General features: G+C 49.4%; 1 protein-coding gene and 1 long non-coding RNA gene across 14 annotated transcripts in view; both read right to left on the bottom strand.

Annotated features, from left to right (window-relative positions):
- The window catches only part of SRPK2 (SRSF protein kinase 2), a 254,374-nt gene that overhangs the window by 1,317 nt on the left and 237,656 nt on the right, over nt 1-15,401 (bottom strand). For 8 of the 13 annotated variants that reach the window (XM_047695777.1, XM_047695783.1, XM_047695789.1 and 5 more), the window contains 3 exons: nt 11,112-11,181; nt 10,391-10,483; nt 9,988-10,080 (listed from right to left, as the gene is read on the bottom strand). In XM_047695777.1, coding sequence (XP_047551733.1) covers nt 9,988-10,080; nt 10,391-10,483; nt 11,112-11,181 — 256 coding nt within the window. The remainder of the gene's footprint in view (nt 1-9,987; nt 10,081-10,390; nt 10,484-11,111; nt 11,182-15,401) is intronic. The other 5 variants (XM_047695787.1, XM_047695784.1, XM_047695790.1 and 2 more) reach the window with 3 other exon arrangements.
- LOC125081232 (uncharacterized) lies at nt 6,406-9,806 on the bottom strand. Its single transcript, XR_007121621.1, has 3 exons — nt 9,091-9,806; nt 7,770-8,876; nt 6,406-7,351 (listed from the first exon to the last, which is right to left on the bottom strand). It is a non-coding gene; the product is annotated as an uncharacterized LOC125081232 (long non-coding RNA).

Raw genomic sequence — 15,401 nt, 5'->3', positions numbered from 1 at the left:
AGTAAGCTTGGCAAATGCAAATAAGGGGTTCATCAAACAGGGAACAGTCCACTTGAATCAGTTCCAGGTTTTTTTAAATGAGCAGAGGTGTCGAGTTCACCCGGAATATTTTCTTTTCTCTCTCTCTTTTTTTTTTTGAGTTTATGTATGTATATATTTTTAGTCAACTCTACACCCAATGTGGGGCTCAAACTCACAACCCCGAGATCCTTGAGAGTTGCGTGGCTCCTCTGGAGCCAGCGAGGGGCGCTCCCACTCAGAATGTTTTCCTTAGCAAAGAACGACAAAGGTGCTACTCTCCCACCAATGTGGGATCTCTTGCAGTCTGTAAACAGGCTTAGAAAAAGCTTGAAGATACACACTATATAAACCCCTTGGAGCATGACTTCTGCATGTGACCATGCAGAGAGAAGGAAGTCTCTCCTTCTAGAACAGCGCCGTCATAACTTTCTCTGGTGGCAGAGATGCACTTTATCTCCCTGACAGGGCAGCTGCGAGCTGGAGGTGACCACTGAGCCCTGAGACGTGGTTATCAGTGCGACTGAGGAGCTGAAGTTCCCCTTTGTTTAAATTTCACCAGCCGCTAGCGGCTACTGTAGCAAGCAACCCCGTCTTAGAGGCCGACCTGAATTAAATACCATTCATTTCTACACACGTGCTCCAACATCTGAGAGAGCAGAACATCGGATCTTGAAGTTAGACTGTGCCAATGTGCTGGCTGCACGTACAAGGCAGAGGTTGCAAGCAGCCCCCACTGACAAGCTACAGGGACTGACGATCCGGTCGATGGTCGGACAACAGCCTTTTCCAGGATAGGAACAAAAGTTGTCACAAGTCAAACTACCGAAAGGTGAGGATCCCTTTCATGACGAGTAACTCCCTTTTTCTTCCAGTTAGACATCTGCACAGGACCCCACACCCATGGCCTGGCTCACCGATTTATGCATCTCAACTTAGCCCACCCCCCTTTCTTTCATCACAAAGATGATAAAAGCACATTACAGAAAATAAAAAAACACAAGCAGAAACAACTATAATTCCACCCACAAGGATCTTTCCTTTCGGCCCACATGCTTTCTCAGTGACACTCCTGGGAAACGGTAGGTCTACAGAGCTGTAATCGGGCATGCACAGGATTCGGAACAACGTCCTCTGTCAGAGGGATGGCGCGGAAAACACTCTGAGGACAAGGAGAGAGGACAGACTGCAGCATGGGCATGGAACTGTCAGTAGGTCTGTTTTCTGAGGAAGGTGGACCTGCTGAGAGGAGAGGGCTCCCTCCTGTGGAAGGACCACGTCCCTGAGCACAGAGTCCAAGCTGCCACTCCAACTTCACCCCCTTGCATCTGCAATCCCAGCTCTGGAGCTTCAGCACCCACCAGCCCACGCCCCAAATCACACACACTGCAAAGTGAGAGGGACGTGCACAATTACAAGTGCTCACTAACAGGAGAATAGGGCTTAAAAAACAACAAACCACACTCCATCCACTCGATGAATACTACTTAATTACATGGCAGAATGTTTGGTACTAGAAGAACAGAAGACTAGAAGAACATGATCACAAGAGTAATTTCCACAGTCCCTAGAAAGGCAAAGCAGGTGCCCCCGAACTCCAGCTTCATTATGGGGTTTTACAGTGACTGTGGCTTTCAGCAGAGCCAGCCTAAGGAAACTAAGAAAGTTCACACACAACAAGCTAAAGGCAAGTTCTTTGGGAAGGGGAGAGAACTTCACTGACCTTCATGTCTTCTGACCCGGAACACGCCCCGGGCTCGCGAACAGATGTACCTGCTGAGACGCGCAGTTTGCCCAGAACAAGGAAGGAATGGCTTTCTGACGGAGCCGGTTTCAAACTAAAATGCATCAAATTAAGTACAATCTTCCATGTAAAGAAAGAAGCTTTACTGGAATCAGCCACCTTAAAATCTGCATAAGAACACTGATGAAGACAATACACTGCAGAAGACCAGGGCAATCTGTATTCATACCTAACTGGCTGTGAACCAACAGAGATTTCTAAAGAACAGACTAGAATATCTACCTTCCTTCCACCAGGTAATTCCACACAGAAAACTATGTGCAAAGAGGCTGTCAGGAAAACAGGAAACGTGCAGAACAGTCTTAGGCACCGATAGGTACTGACCACAGCACAACAGTGTAATCACAGAATACGGAACGGCCTCCTAAGGAGCAAACATGTGGCCACGCAGACAGCTGGAAAAACGTGCCAAGAAAAACACAGGACATAAACTCGCCTAGGCCCTATGATTACATGCACTAGTTAGTATGTTCAATTCAATATGAAACACAGTCTTCTAAACAATTGATAAAGTATGATTTCACTCATACATGGAATTTAAGAAACAAAACAGATGAACACAGCAGAAAGGAAAAAAAGAAAGAGAGAGGGAAACAAGCCATAACAGACTTTTTTTTTTTTTTTTTTAAGATCTTATTTATTTGACAGAGAGAGAGCGAGCGAGCACACAAGCAGGGGGAGCAGCAGGTGCCCCGCTGAGCAGGGAGTCTGAGGCGGGGCTCGATCCCAGGACCCTGGGATCCTGACCTGAGCTGAAGGCAGATGCTGACTGACCGAGCCCCCCGCAGCCGGCCCTAAGAGTCTCACTAACAGAGAACGGACAGAGGGCATCTGAAGGGGAGGCGGGTGGGGGCTGAGGAGGGCCCTGGTGATGAGCACTGGGTGTTGTAGATAAGTGATCATCACTGAATTCTGCTCCTGAAACCAATATTGCACTGTACGTTAACTAAATGTTAACTAGACGTTCGATACGAAGGGGAAAAAAAGGAAAGAAAACAATAGTTGATAAATGTTCCGTAATAAACTCTAAGCCCCCAAGCCTGTGCAGCTGCTGCTGTCAGGACAGCCTCACCTGGTAAGGAAGGACCTCGGGTCCACCCCGCAGCTCCAGCCCCACCAATCACATGCGGGAAACACAGCCAAGCCACTCCTACCACTTAGAATACAAAATAAAATAATAACACGTGTAAGGGAGGGAAATAAGAGACCAAAATGAGGGGGGGGAAATTGAGACCACTATTTCTTATTATACAAGTAGCTCCTGACAAGTCAACAAATTTTTACCTTGACGATTTTTTCTGGCCTAGGAAAATGTACCAAGGTATGTTTCATTCAAAGTTTGCAAATAATTAGACACTGAATAGTGCCAGTCTTTATTCTTTAAACCGAGCTTCCTTTCCTTCTTAAAGAATGCTGAGAATCACAGACTCTTTCCTCTGGAGCCCAGCAAGGCCAGATGGATGGCCCTGACCTCGGCAGCCCACCCCTGCCCCCCACCACCAAGTAAGTCAAGGCTTTGGGGCTGCAAATATATTTGCCAATCCTAGATTATCAGAATGCCTTTTAATTTTTATTATTTTTATCTTATTTTTTATTTAGAGAGAGGGAAGGTGCACACCACGTGCATGACGGGGTGGGGAGGAGCAGAGGGAGAGACAGAATCCGAAGCAGACTCCACACCTAGCACAGAGCCCAAAGTGGGGCTCGACCTCACGACCCTGAGATCATGACTGAACTTGTAGCTCAGTCAGTTAAGCCTCTGACCCTTGATCTCAGCTCAAGTCTGGATCTCAGGGTGGTGAGTTCAAACTCTGCATTGAGCTCCGCACTAGGCATGGAGCCTACTTTAAAAAAAAAAAATTCTCTGTGGAAAACAAAAGGATAATCTCCAGGACCTTGAAGTAGGCAATGGTTTCCTGAATGGACATGAAAAGTACAAGTAACACCGGGGTGATGGACACTGGGGAGGACATGTGCCATAATGAGCTCTGGTGTTATATGAGACTGGGGGGATCACAGACCAGGACCCCTGAAACAAATCATACATTATAATTTAAAAAAATTAAAAAGTAAAAGCAACAAAAACAAGTAACAGAAGAAAGCGTAAAAAGTTAGACTTCATCAAAATTGAAGTTTTATACTTCAACATCACACATGCACATTCAAAAGAGATGAAAACACGTCCACCCAACAGCTGTACAATGCTCACGGCACCATTATGCCTAAGAGCCGAAGAGTGGAAACACGACCCACCCAGCCGTCAAGAGACGAGTGTGCAAGCCGGCACACGTCTCTGCGCACACACGAAGCCCGCAGTCCCAAAAGCAGTGGAGGGACCCCGAGTGCACAGACCGCGGGACCCCACCCATGTGAGGTGGCGGCTTTCTCAGGGAGAGTGAAGACGGCTGCTCGACTCTGGAACGTGCCAGAAACTACTCAGCTGTCCACCTGGAAACGCATGGGACGCAAGAGATGGCCTCTCGATAAAGCTGCTCTTTAAAAAGGTACAAGTCTTACAACAGAGTGACACCTGAGAGAATTCCAACACAGGAAATGTGCGTCCAAACACCCCCACTGGTTAGCAGCTCACAACGAGCGATGCAGTACACGGGGAGAGCTCTGACTGAACCTGCTACAGCAATAATTTCATCACTTTTTTGGCATTATATGCTTAAGTTCAAATTGAAACGATTAAAACATGGATTCGGACCTATGGTCAGCTGTGGCCTGGGGTCTGTTCTTTTCCAAAGTGTCTGCTGTGTTCAGTGTCCTGAGTCGGCCTCTACGCAGTGGCATTATTGCAACAGTGTCCTCCCGTCTCGCACCCCAACCCTGGGCGGGGGGTGCCTGGACGGTGCAGCCTTCCAACAGGGCCCCGTGAGAGGGTGCGGGGTCGCTGCAGGGGCGTCCAGGCTGAGAGAACACGGTGCCACCAGCTCCTGGCTCACGAAGACCTCCAAACACCAAAGATGGAACAGGGCTCAGGTTTCTGAGTGTATGAAGCCCTCAGGGTGCCCCCTCTGCACCAGGCTGTAAAAAGACACAGCGAGCCTTGGATCGCGCCGAGAACCTCACCACTCAGAGCCCCTGTTTGAAGTCCGACTGCCGCGCAAGTCGTCCACAATTAAGTGTCAGACTCACTGGCGTGAGGAGCCTTTTCTAGATGCCTGCACTGCACCCATCTCCTGCGGAGATGATTCCTGCGCGCGCGGCCCCCCGCGCTGTCACCCGGCCGTCACTCGCGGCCAGCACACCCTGCCCCTCCACAGCGGTCCCACGCTTCCCAGAAATCAGGCCATCTGGTGATCTGGGGTGATTCTGGGCAGCATCACAACCCTTCCAACAGCTTCCATCTCAAACCGAGAATGAAGAACACGGAACAGAGTGTCTCGTTTACAGAGCTCCCCGCAGTGCCTGGTCTGTCCAGGGCCACGCTGCATCCACAGCCCGGGACATGGGAGGGCAGGACGCTGCCAATACTCCGGACATGCAGGTTACATGCGTGCCCTGAAGTCTCCAGTAGCAATTCAAGGTCTCTGGTCCCACACACAGACCATCCTACACATTCCAGCACACTCGATGGCCTTACTTAGAATCAAAGCAATTAAAAAAAGAAGTCAACTCCTCTAATACTTCCATTCTCAACACAGTGACCTTTAATCAAACGGTGGCAACCGCCTCAACACACAGGGAGGTGGGCTCCCGCCGGCACTGTCTGTGCCACCACCACTTTTGCGCCGGAGCTCTTCTGGAGGACGGCTCACTTCTGGGGCTGTGTCAGCCTGCTCTAGCAGCCATCACAAAGTACAACCGAGTGGCTTATAAATCAACATTATTTTCTTGCCCATGGTCCTGGAGGCTGGTATTCTGGGAGTGACCACCAGCCACAATGGCTTCTGCCGCAGGCTGTCCTCTGGGTCACGGGCCTCATGTCCTCATGGGGCACACGCAGCGAGGGAGCCAGCTGGGGTCTCCTCCACAAGGGCACTAGTCCCACCCATGAAGGCTCCGCCCTCATGACGCCCTCATGACCTTCTGTACTTTCCCAAGGCCCCACCTCTTAATACCACCATATTTGGGGGGTTAGGATTCCCACATATGAATTTGCAGGGGGAGGCACCTTCAGACTGTAACAGGACAGGACAGGGACAGAATTCACAGAGATGCTTGCTTCTCTTGGGGAACATCTTCACACACTGATCAAGATGATTTTTATGAGCAATCTTTGGTGGCTAATGTCCGCATCGGAAGGAATAGCTTGCTGGTTATTAAAGCCTGACAGGGTGAGAACAGGAACTACATCCTTTGCCAAAAAATCCAGCTTCTTTTAAAAATCCCTGGCCAAGAAATAACTCAAACTAGTAACAACCATTTTACCCAGAATAACTGAGATGTCACTTAGCAGCACTTGATCTCTAGCCTCCTTTCTCCCCGGCCTCCCAGTGGGGAGGAGATCTGCTTCCACCCAGGAGCATGGAGAGCACAAAAATGTAGTGCTGTTCACTCCCTCTCAACCACTGGCTATTTTCCAAGGTGACTTCAGCAAATTAGTAAGTATTCGGTTTTGCGTTTATCAGTTCTGGTACAAAGGTGTTTTTTAAAAAAATTTTTAATGGATACACTGAAGATCTCATTACTTCCAAAACGTATATTCACACACATTACCAAAGCCCACCTTTAATGTAGCATCGTCCTAGGGCACACGGTGAAATCTATTTTCACAACAGGCCGTCATTCATCATCGTACTAGTTCTGTGACTTTTAACAACCCTAAGTCCCTTCTTGTCTCCAGTTATTATAATTCAACAGTGATCAGGACCAAAGCCCCAAGTCCCAGTCATTTTAGAGGATGTCTTGCCTAGTCACAAACTCTCCCTTATATCCAAATGAAGAAGAAAAGTAACACCAGGTCACAGTGTTTTCGGTCTACATTTACCAAGGATGCCAAACACACTTCCGCTCTGCAGCTCGACAAGCCCCTCAAACCTGCCCCACGCACGTGAGTCCCAAAGCGCGTGCGCGACCGAAACCTGTGGCTCCAGCAGCACGGTCCTGTGCTAGCACTCGGGCTCCCATGGGGCCGCGGGCCGTGACTGCGCACAGACCACGCCGAGTCCCAGGACTGGCCGCGTTGCTGACAGGGAGGCCAGTGTGAACATCGCCTGCCAGCACCAAGGGCTACGGGTCGGGCAGCTCTGAGTGGAGACCCGCCGGCGACCCGGCATGGGTTCACTGTGCATCACTCATCAGCCTCTCCTGTAAAGACAGCACCTGCCAGCTGGGCTGAGGCGAGGCTTCTGGGCCCTGTGCCAGGTCTGGGCTTGTCCTCAGCAGGAGCTGTCCCTGGTGGTCTGCGGCCCAGGCAAAGCATGAGGGCACGAGAGGTTCAGAGCAGCTGCCTCCAGGAACAAGTCTGAGCATATGACCTCAAATAACTCCCACAACTTCACTCTCTCACCATTCAGGTCCCCTGCCTGCGTCTCAGTTCCTCTTCCTCCCCAGGGACAATGCACTGAGGGAGCTGCAGAGCTTTAAGTAGCATTTTAAGAACAAATGAATTTGAAGATAAAGAATTATTTGTTTTCTATTTTGGACACCTGCAAATGAAGTGGATCTAGTAACAATAACTGTAATGGACTGTGACAATTCAGTTTATTTTTAATTTTGATGGTTGGGTATTTGGTTTCTCCTAAAATGAGAAATATTTTAAACTATAAAGAATTTTCTAATCAGTTTCAACTTTGCAGGCAGTTTCCTGCATAAATTGGGAAGTAACACTGGAAAGTAAGAATTTGGTTAGTAGGGAAGGCTGTATTTATAATTTGCATGCTACTTGCAATTTTTTGTTTTTCATCTCTTGTAATAATGGAATGGAAATGTAAGCTGTAAAGATTCTCAAATATAAAGTATTTGCTATGATGTAAAAAAAAAAAAAAAAACAAAAAACTGTACTGCAAGCGGCTCCTCGCTGCGGAGCAAAGGCAGCAGCAGCACCTTTCTCGGCTGTCACCCCCCACAGCCTGATGCCAGAACCTGCTCACGCACCCGTGGCAGACCCTGCGGTCCAGTGCCCTGCAGTGCCTGTCCCCTCTCCCAGAACATCGGCAGGTCAGTAATATCCCCTCTTTCAGGACAAACTAAGGGGGTAAGCTCTCTGCCATGCTCCCCTCCAACCCCCCACCTGACAACAGTGACAGCCGTGGCTGGGGGCTCACTGCAAGTCATTTGCCAGCAAGTCCTCCTACCATCTCTCCAGGCTCTGAACACATTCTCCAGTGCAGAAGAAGGGGTCTGCCTGATTAAAACAGAGTTCCTCAAGCCACAAGGAATCCCAAGCCATAATCATCCGGAGCTTTCCCTCGCTTCAACCATTTTCAAGTAACATTTTCTGGAAGTTTCCTGTGCAAACTTGGTCCACTCTCCCAGGAAAACCACTGTCTAGAATTTCACCCTGTTTAGAGTGTTATTTTGTTTCCAACTTTGCCTTAGTGGACATGGCACAAGCTACTAGAATGCCACACACTGCACAGATACCTCTTACATTTCTTTGTAACAACCACAAGGAGGGGACCTGAAGATGAGACACGCCCAGCCTCACAGCACGCTCACACCCCAGCTGTCGCCGAACACGGTTCAGTGGCAAAGCCATTCTGCTGCCCTCAAGCCTCCTGGGGCCCCTGTGTGAGGGGAACCACGGAGCTTGCTCATGGGACCCAAATGCAAAGACCACATAGATTCTGGGAACCAAAATACAGGCTGTCTGAAGAACAGTTCTCCCTGACAATCTTTTCTCCTGTGATAAGCCTTTAACGGGTAATAAGAGAGTAACTGCGTCAGTTACATACTTCAGAGGCTGCCCCCTAGGTGATCCCAGAACAGCTGGGAGTCGGGGTCGCTGTGCTCAGAGTAAGAGGCTCAGGAAATCGCCAGCTTCGGCACGGTCAGTTCTCAAGTCTCCGTGCATTTCACAAGAATATGTAGAGGATGAAATGAGGGCTGATTAGGTCAACATCACCAAAGGGTATAAAAAAGGATTATTCCTCTAAAAGAGTAACTTATCAGGCACCTGGGTGGCTCAGTTGGTTGAGCGACTGCCTTGGGCTCAGGTCATGACCCCGGACTTGCAGGATCTCGGACCGCCTCGGGCCCCCAGCTCCTTGGGGAGTCTGCTTCTCCCTCTGACCTTCTCCTCTCTCATGCTCTCTCTTACTCATTCTCTCTCAAATAAATAAATAAAATCTTTAAAAAATTTTTAAAAAAAGAGTAACTTATCTATCTCATAGGAAAATACAAAGTCAAAACCAGTCCTCTAAATCTGGTTAAAGCAGAGAGGAACAGAGTACCAAGGACTTTCAGAAATTTCTAGAAACTCCATGTCCTGCTCAAACCAACTTTAAAAGTTATTTATTAAAGGGTGCTGCAGCCCTCACTGCCCACCCCACCCCCGCAAAAAAATCCAAGCTGGAAAAATACGAAAAGGACCAACATGCTCACACAAAGGAAAATGGCAATGGGGAGGGTCCTTCAAAAATAAATTCCTGGGGCTTTAGGGTATTTTAAAAACCTGATCACTAATTAAAGACTACACAAGGCAAAGAAACATCTATTCAGGGTCACCTCAAGGGAAGATCAACAGAACTTATCAAAGTAAATCAGCTACAACACAGTATAAGTAATGCAACAAGAGAACAAAACTTGATTTCTCCGAGTTTGGGGCATAGGGTTTCACAGGCCCACAACCACTCCCCAGTAGCTCAAACAGACCCAAGACGACACGGACAGACATTCATTAAGTCCAGCCCCTCAGCTGCCTCCACTCCATGGCAGAAACACTGGGGCTCCAAGAACAGAGAAAAGGAAAGTTAAGTCTAGCTGGCTCCTGAAGATCACTTAAACTCCTTTTTCCAGATCCACGAATATACACATGGGCTCAGACTGGGACAGGGAGGTGGGGAGGAGCCCAAGGGTTTCAGGAAAATTGTGCTCTTACAAAATCCGTACTCCACAGATACAAGACGGTTCGAGCTTATGCCTTGAGAGCTTTCTTCAGCAGAATCCCCAGCTGTAAACGTCCAGGTCTTTCTCCACTGCCCAAACGGAAATGCAAAATTTCTCCTTTTGGGAGAGGATTATGCTGGAAATTAGCGTTGCATAAATACCGTTACCTTTTCTGGTGAAAAACTCCTTGGAATATTTCCCCAACATAGCGTATTTTCGAGGGACTTTCCCCAGCAGTTCAATGATCAATGCTATGTGATCTGCATTGGGAAACATTGCCAGCAAAACAGAAACACACGACAGTTTAATCAGTACACTGCATGCGGACACTGCTACCGCCCGCGCAGACAGAAACAGAGCGCCACCTGGTAATGCGAGCACGGATGCACGGGGCAACCACAGCCCGGGGCGAGTGCGGTCTGCCCTCTCAACTTTTAAATCAGCAGAGGAGTTTGGCTAGGTTGCTTTTTGAATTTAGGAGACAGGTCTGTCACCATTAATGCTACGATCAGCAGCTGCTGTCCCGTTTCTGTCTGCATCATGGCGCTTTTCAAAAAGATGAGGTACTACCTCTGCGATTGAAGAATTCCCGAGAATATTTTCCAGACAGAGCAAAGTGCCTTGGGATACTGCCTAGCAGCTCTATGATGTGGGCTATGTGGTCTATGGAGGAGAGAAAAAAAAGGATACGGGAATGGGAGGGGCAGAGGGAAGGATGGGATAAAAGAAGAGGGGAAAAAATTGAAATTAGTAAAAAATCCAAAATAGATTCAAATCAACAATGTCTGCGCACATCCATGCAGAGGCTCCTGGGGCTGGCGGGCCTCAGGCACCGTCTGGAGCATTAACGGTGACTGGCCCCAGCTCACCCCCAGGCCACCCCAGCATTGCAAGCAAATAAGCATGGAGATGGTCAGGTTTACAGATGGAATTCAAGCCAGAATTCCCCGGTTTTCAACTCAGCTCCCCAAGAGGACAGAGAAATGGGCAGCAGACTGGTGGACACAAGGACCACAGAGAGGCTCTGCGGTTCCCACAGCCTGTCCTCTCCTGGCCACCAGGCACTAGGCCCAGGGCAAGCAGGAGGCCAGGTGAGCTCGGGCCAAGGGCTCTCCACAGAGCTGCACATCCACTGTGCCCAAGGGGGCTTCAAGCTCAAGGAAAAGTGACTGAATTGGGCGTTTGAAAACCGGAACACAGCTCTCTTTCAGTATAGAAACATATTACTTTCCAGAAGCTCGGGTCTCTCAGGAGACCCCGCCTGGGATGCGCGGTAGACAGCGCTACTCACCTTCATCTCTGGAGTAGTCTTCCCCGGAATGTGGTTCAAACAAATAATCTCCCGTTGCCAGCTCAAATGCCTAGGATACAACAGATGACATGCTAAGCACTCCGTGAAGCGGCCCCCAAGGCAGAAACTTTTTCTCCTTGTACAAGAGACCTACATTTTATGAGGATCTGATCAAACCAAAGGGCCTTCTAAAAGAGTTCAACACCAACTTTTTTCTTCCCTCCAAAAAGTACGAGGAAGTTTCAGAAATACTCTTCCATTTCCTCTCTTGGAGGATGTCAAGTCTACGTCCTCCCCTCATCCTGCAAGAAGCATGTCGGCCAGGTCTGCCGGGGACCACACACCCCCCCGCCCCCGAATGGCAGGACTGGACTCGATTCAGGACCAGGGCTGACTCATGCCTGCCCTCTGCCCACAGGCTCACCCAGCCCCTGGCGAGCAGGTGAAGCAAAGACCCTCGTGTCTTGGTAACCAAGAGCTCTTCCCAGCGTCTCATCATTTCTTTCACTTCTGACTCAACCAAGGGAAACCCAGAGCCACAAAGAAGGCTCTGTGGCTCCTTCTCTGGGCCCTGGGCGGGGAGGACCCCGGGGGGTAGAGGGCAGGGAGAGCTGGCCTGTCTCCTGGGTTGCCACTACCTGCCCCCACACCTGCTAGCTGGCGGGGGAGGCCACGTGTTTCCGTTTCTGCCAGGCAGTCTTCTCCCCCTGTCTTCAAAAAACCCCTCAGGACCACGAGTTTCATCTGCTAACGGTATATAAAGATGGCAACTGCTGCTGCTGTGCAGATCCAATACCATGTTCTTAAAATCTTTTTTTAAAAAAGAAAAGGCTCAATCCTATTTTTGGTTTTTGTACACGTCTATTCTGTATTAGATCTTGCTGTTCTGAAAGGCACTCAGGGGCCCTGCCCTCCCGCATCCCCCATCTCCTCCCCAGGCCCCGAACAGGGTGCAGGGCAGGGCCTCCACCACGGCCTGCCACAAACCAAGGATGGGCACAGGCGGGCCACAACCAGACTGCCTCCCCCCCCACCTTTTTTTTAAGGAAAGGGGGTAAATGGGGTGACAAGATGGTCGTCAGCTACCCTATGAGAGTACCAGTTCATGAACTCAGAATCCCGCAGGACCTGGATACACCCAGTGTCAGGTCACGCAAGTGCGGCAGAGCCGCAGAAGGTCCTCACCTGGGGCCTCTCCCTTCCACCCAAAGAACAAGAAATACCTATTGCAGATCAGGGCACAAAACCTCACACGTGGCCGCGAATGCAAAGGGAACAGTCGGATCTCATGTAAATGGCCAGAAGAGTCTTCCTCACCTGGGACAAGCCATGAGGAAGAGGGGAGACCATGAGCAAGCGAGGAGCCGCTGTGGAAGCCCCGAGGATGGTGCCTGGGCTGCTCCTGGCCCCGCCCTCGAGCCCTTGCTCACTCTTCTAGTTCGTTTTCAAGAACATTTCAATCGGGCAGAGTCTACTTCTTACAACCCAACACAAAGATATTAACTGAGTATTCCTTGAAAGATGACCGTTCTGATTAGCACCCATGTTATTTCCAGTGAAACTCTCAAATCAAAGAAGCCCCAAAGAAAGGATTTAAAAGAAAATAAGGAAGAGGAAAGGTAAGCTGGAGGCTGTCCTGTCGTGCTATCTGGTCCTAGTTCTCTGAAGAAGGATGAGATTTTCTTAACAAAAAGGACCTGTTCAACAGCGCAGAGGCAGGTATTGGGTAACGTCGGCCGCCGAGCTTTCTGGCTGGCTTCCGTGGCGGTAGCCACGAAACTGTGGAAGATGATTGCCTTCCACTCACCAAGTCCCTCCAATACAACTTTTACTGTTACTAGTTCAATACTCAGGAACTGTGAACGCTTTCCTCCTTACCTGACCAGATCCCCTGTCAGGATGGCCCCCACACCAAACTCTGTTCTCAGGTTCTGGGAAGAGCGCACACTTCTTTCTTGGATGCCCTTCCACACCACTCTAAATCAGTAAGGTTGCCTCTTCTTTCTGAGATGTGACCAGTGCTGAGGAAGTCGGGTGACGTCTGTCAGACTGGCTTTTCCTACTTCTAGGGCACTCACTGGGGCCCCCTGCCGAACCCGAGGAAGTGCCCTCTCCTGGGGCTCTGACACAAGTCCAGAGCACTCCACGCCTTGGCCCGCACGGAACTTTTACATCACATCCATTTCCATCTGGAAGGGTCCCAAAAGTCCAGAAAAAGACAAGAGGATCAACAAGTGGCATATTTCAGTTACTCTGCCTTGTTCTGTTGTCTGTCCTGACAACAGCGCAGGCACTCATCACTGAGCTTGAGCACCAGCTGCGCGCGGGCGCCCTCAAGTCCACCGGGGTGTGTGCGAGACTGAGCGCCATGATGCCATGAAAGGACCGCACGCCGCACCCACCACCAGGCTGGAGCTCCAGTACAGCGTCGGATCATGACTTTAATGTACTGTTGTACTTCCAAACTTCAACACAAGCAAGGACTGGGAAAAACTGCCTTGTGTTTACCAGGTCCTCTAGGAAGAACAAAAGGGACCTCTCAGCCTCACCCTCCGGGATGGAAGGTGGGGGTGGGGAATAAGGCTTGTCCCCTTCCAGAAAGAAAAAAGAAAAAAAAAAACCACCCTGGTGACAACCAACTGAATTTAAAACTTTAAAAAACCCTCCAAATAGCCCTCGAAGCCCTGAGGGAGTTACACCTACTCTGGGGGAGGGGAGACAGGAGAAAGGAGATAGGCTGCTACTTCTGTGCCACTGTTTACAGGAGTGGAAGTGGCCAGGATGCGGATACCATGTGAGGGGACAAGTCCGGACTCATGGAAGACAAGACAGACAACGGGTATAGAAGTATTCTGACAGCTCCACCATTATTCTCCTACCTCTGCGATCCTGTCCTATTTTTCTGGTTATATCACCAAAATTTAACACCCCAAATTAGAAGCACAGGATCTCAGAGTTGAAAGAGCCTTCAGGATCTAATTCAGGGCAGCCTGGTATGGTCCCTTCTGTGTTGCTGGGGACATGTAAGACTTGACCTCACCACATCCTGAAATGGAACATTTCTCTCCTTCCTATTGACCTCCGCTCCTGCCGCTTCCAGGCCCCCCGCCTCCCCCCACACTCCAGAGTCCCGTTCCTCCCTGCACAGCAGTCTCCAAATTCAAAGCAGCCATCATAGACCCACCAATTCTTTTCACCATTCTTTTCCATACCTAGCACAGCAAAGACCTAAGTTCTGATACTCACTGAAAAACTTAGTTTTAAAAATTATTATCTAGTATAATTTGTCAGAGCAAAGTGGGAACAGAAAGGCACAGTTGCGTTGGTGGTATAGTGGTTAACATAGCTGCCTTCCAGAAAGGCACAGTTTCCAATCTATTGCCTGGGATCTTCGTAACTTTACACAAACATCTACTTTTTTTTCATATCATCCAGCACCACGCTTTTTACTGTAGCATCGGAGGGCTTCCGGCACAGCCAACTCTGAAGAACTGTTAATCTCTGAATAACAATGACATTCATTCCTCATTGCTCTTTTTATTAAGAAGACAAGTGCCAAGTTTCATACAAAAAGCCTCTTGTTTTAAATATATCAGAGAATTTGGAGGAAAAAAATAAAGTTCAAGAAAAACATGAAATAGCACCGCAAGCCCCCCCCACCTCCCCCCGCACGCTCTGGCTGGGAAACAGGGTCAAGAAAGAGGAAGTGAAATTGGCTTATGGATGAGGGCCCACTCATGCTCATCAAGTCACAGGTCAGCAGTAAGTGAGAAAAAGGCCCCGGTGAGGGCCTGGGGCGCAGTGTGGACACAAGCAGTCTCGTGATGCAGCCAAGAAATGAGGACACATGGGGGAAAAGAAGAGGCGTCGAGGCCCTGACAATACGCCGTCATGTTCTCCCTGGGAACAGACTCAAAGGGGATCGTGCAGCTGCTGTGTCTGGAAGTCAGTGGACAGCCTACAGCAATAAGCCAGAATATTCTCTAGATTTTGCCTTACAAAAGAGAGACATTCTACACTGGCACAAAGGGAAATCCTTTCCTTTGCGGTAAGGACAAGGTCTGCCAGAGGTCACCAAGACGGGCTCCTGCCTTTCGACCTCAATCTTCCCCTCAGACATCACTGCCCCCTCATCCTCCACAGCATGAGTATAGGGCAAACCTGCAGACGGCCTACAAACTTTCAGAAACCAGGAGGAATTACTTGAAGTGATTTTGTCTCCAGAGCAGAGGGTGTGGTTCTCGGGGCGGTGGCCTGAAGAGGGCCTTGACCAGAGACTATCTTAAGACT

Source organism: Lutra lutra, chromosome 11, assembly GCF_902655055.1.
Source record: "Lutra lutra chromosome 11, mLutLut1.2, whole genome shotgun sequence".
NCBI lineage: Eukaryota > Metazoa > Chordata > Mammalia > Carnivora > Mustelidae > Lutra > Lutra lutra.
This window is presented reverse-complemented; position numbering and strand designations above follow the sequence as displayed.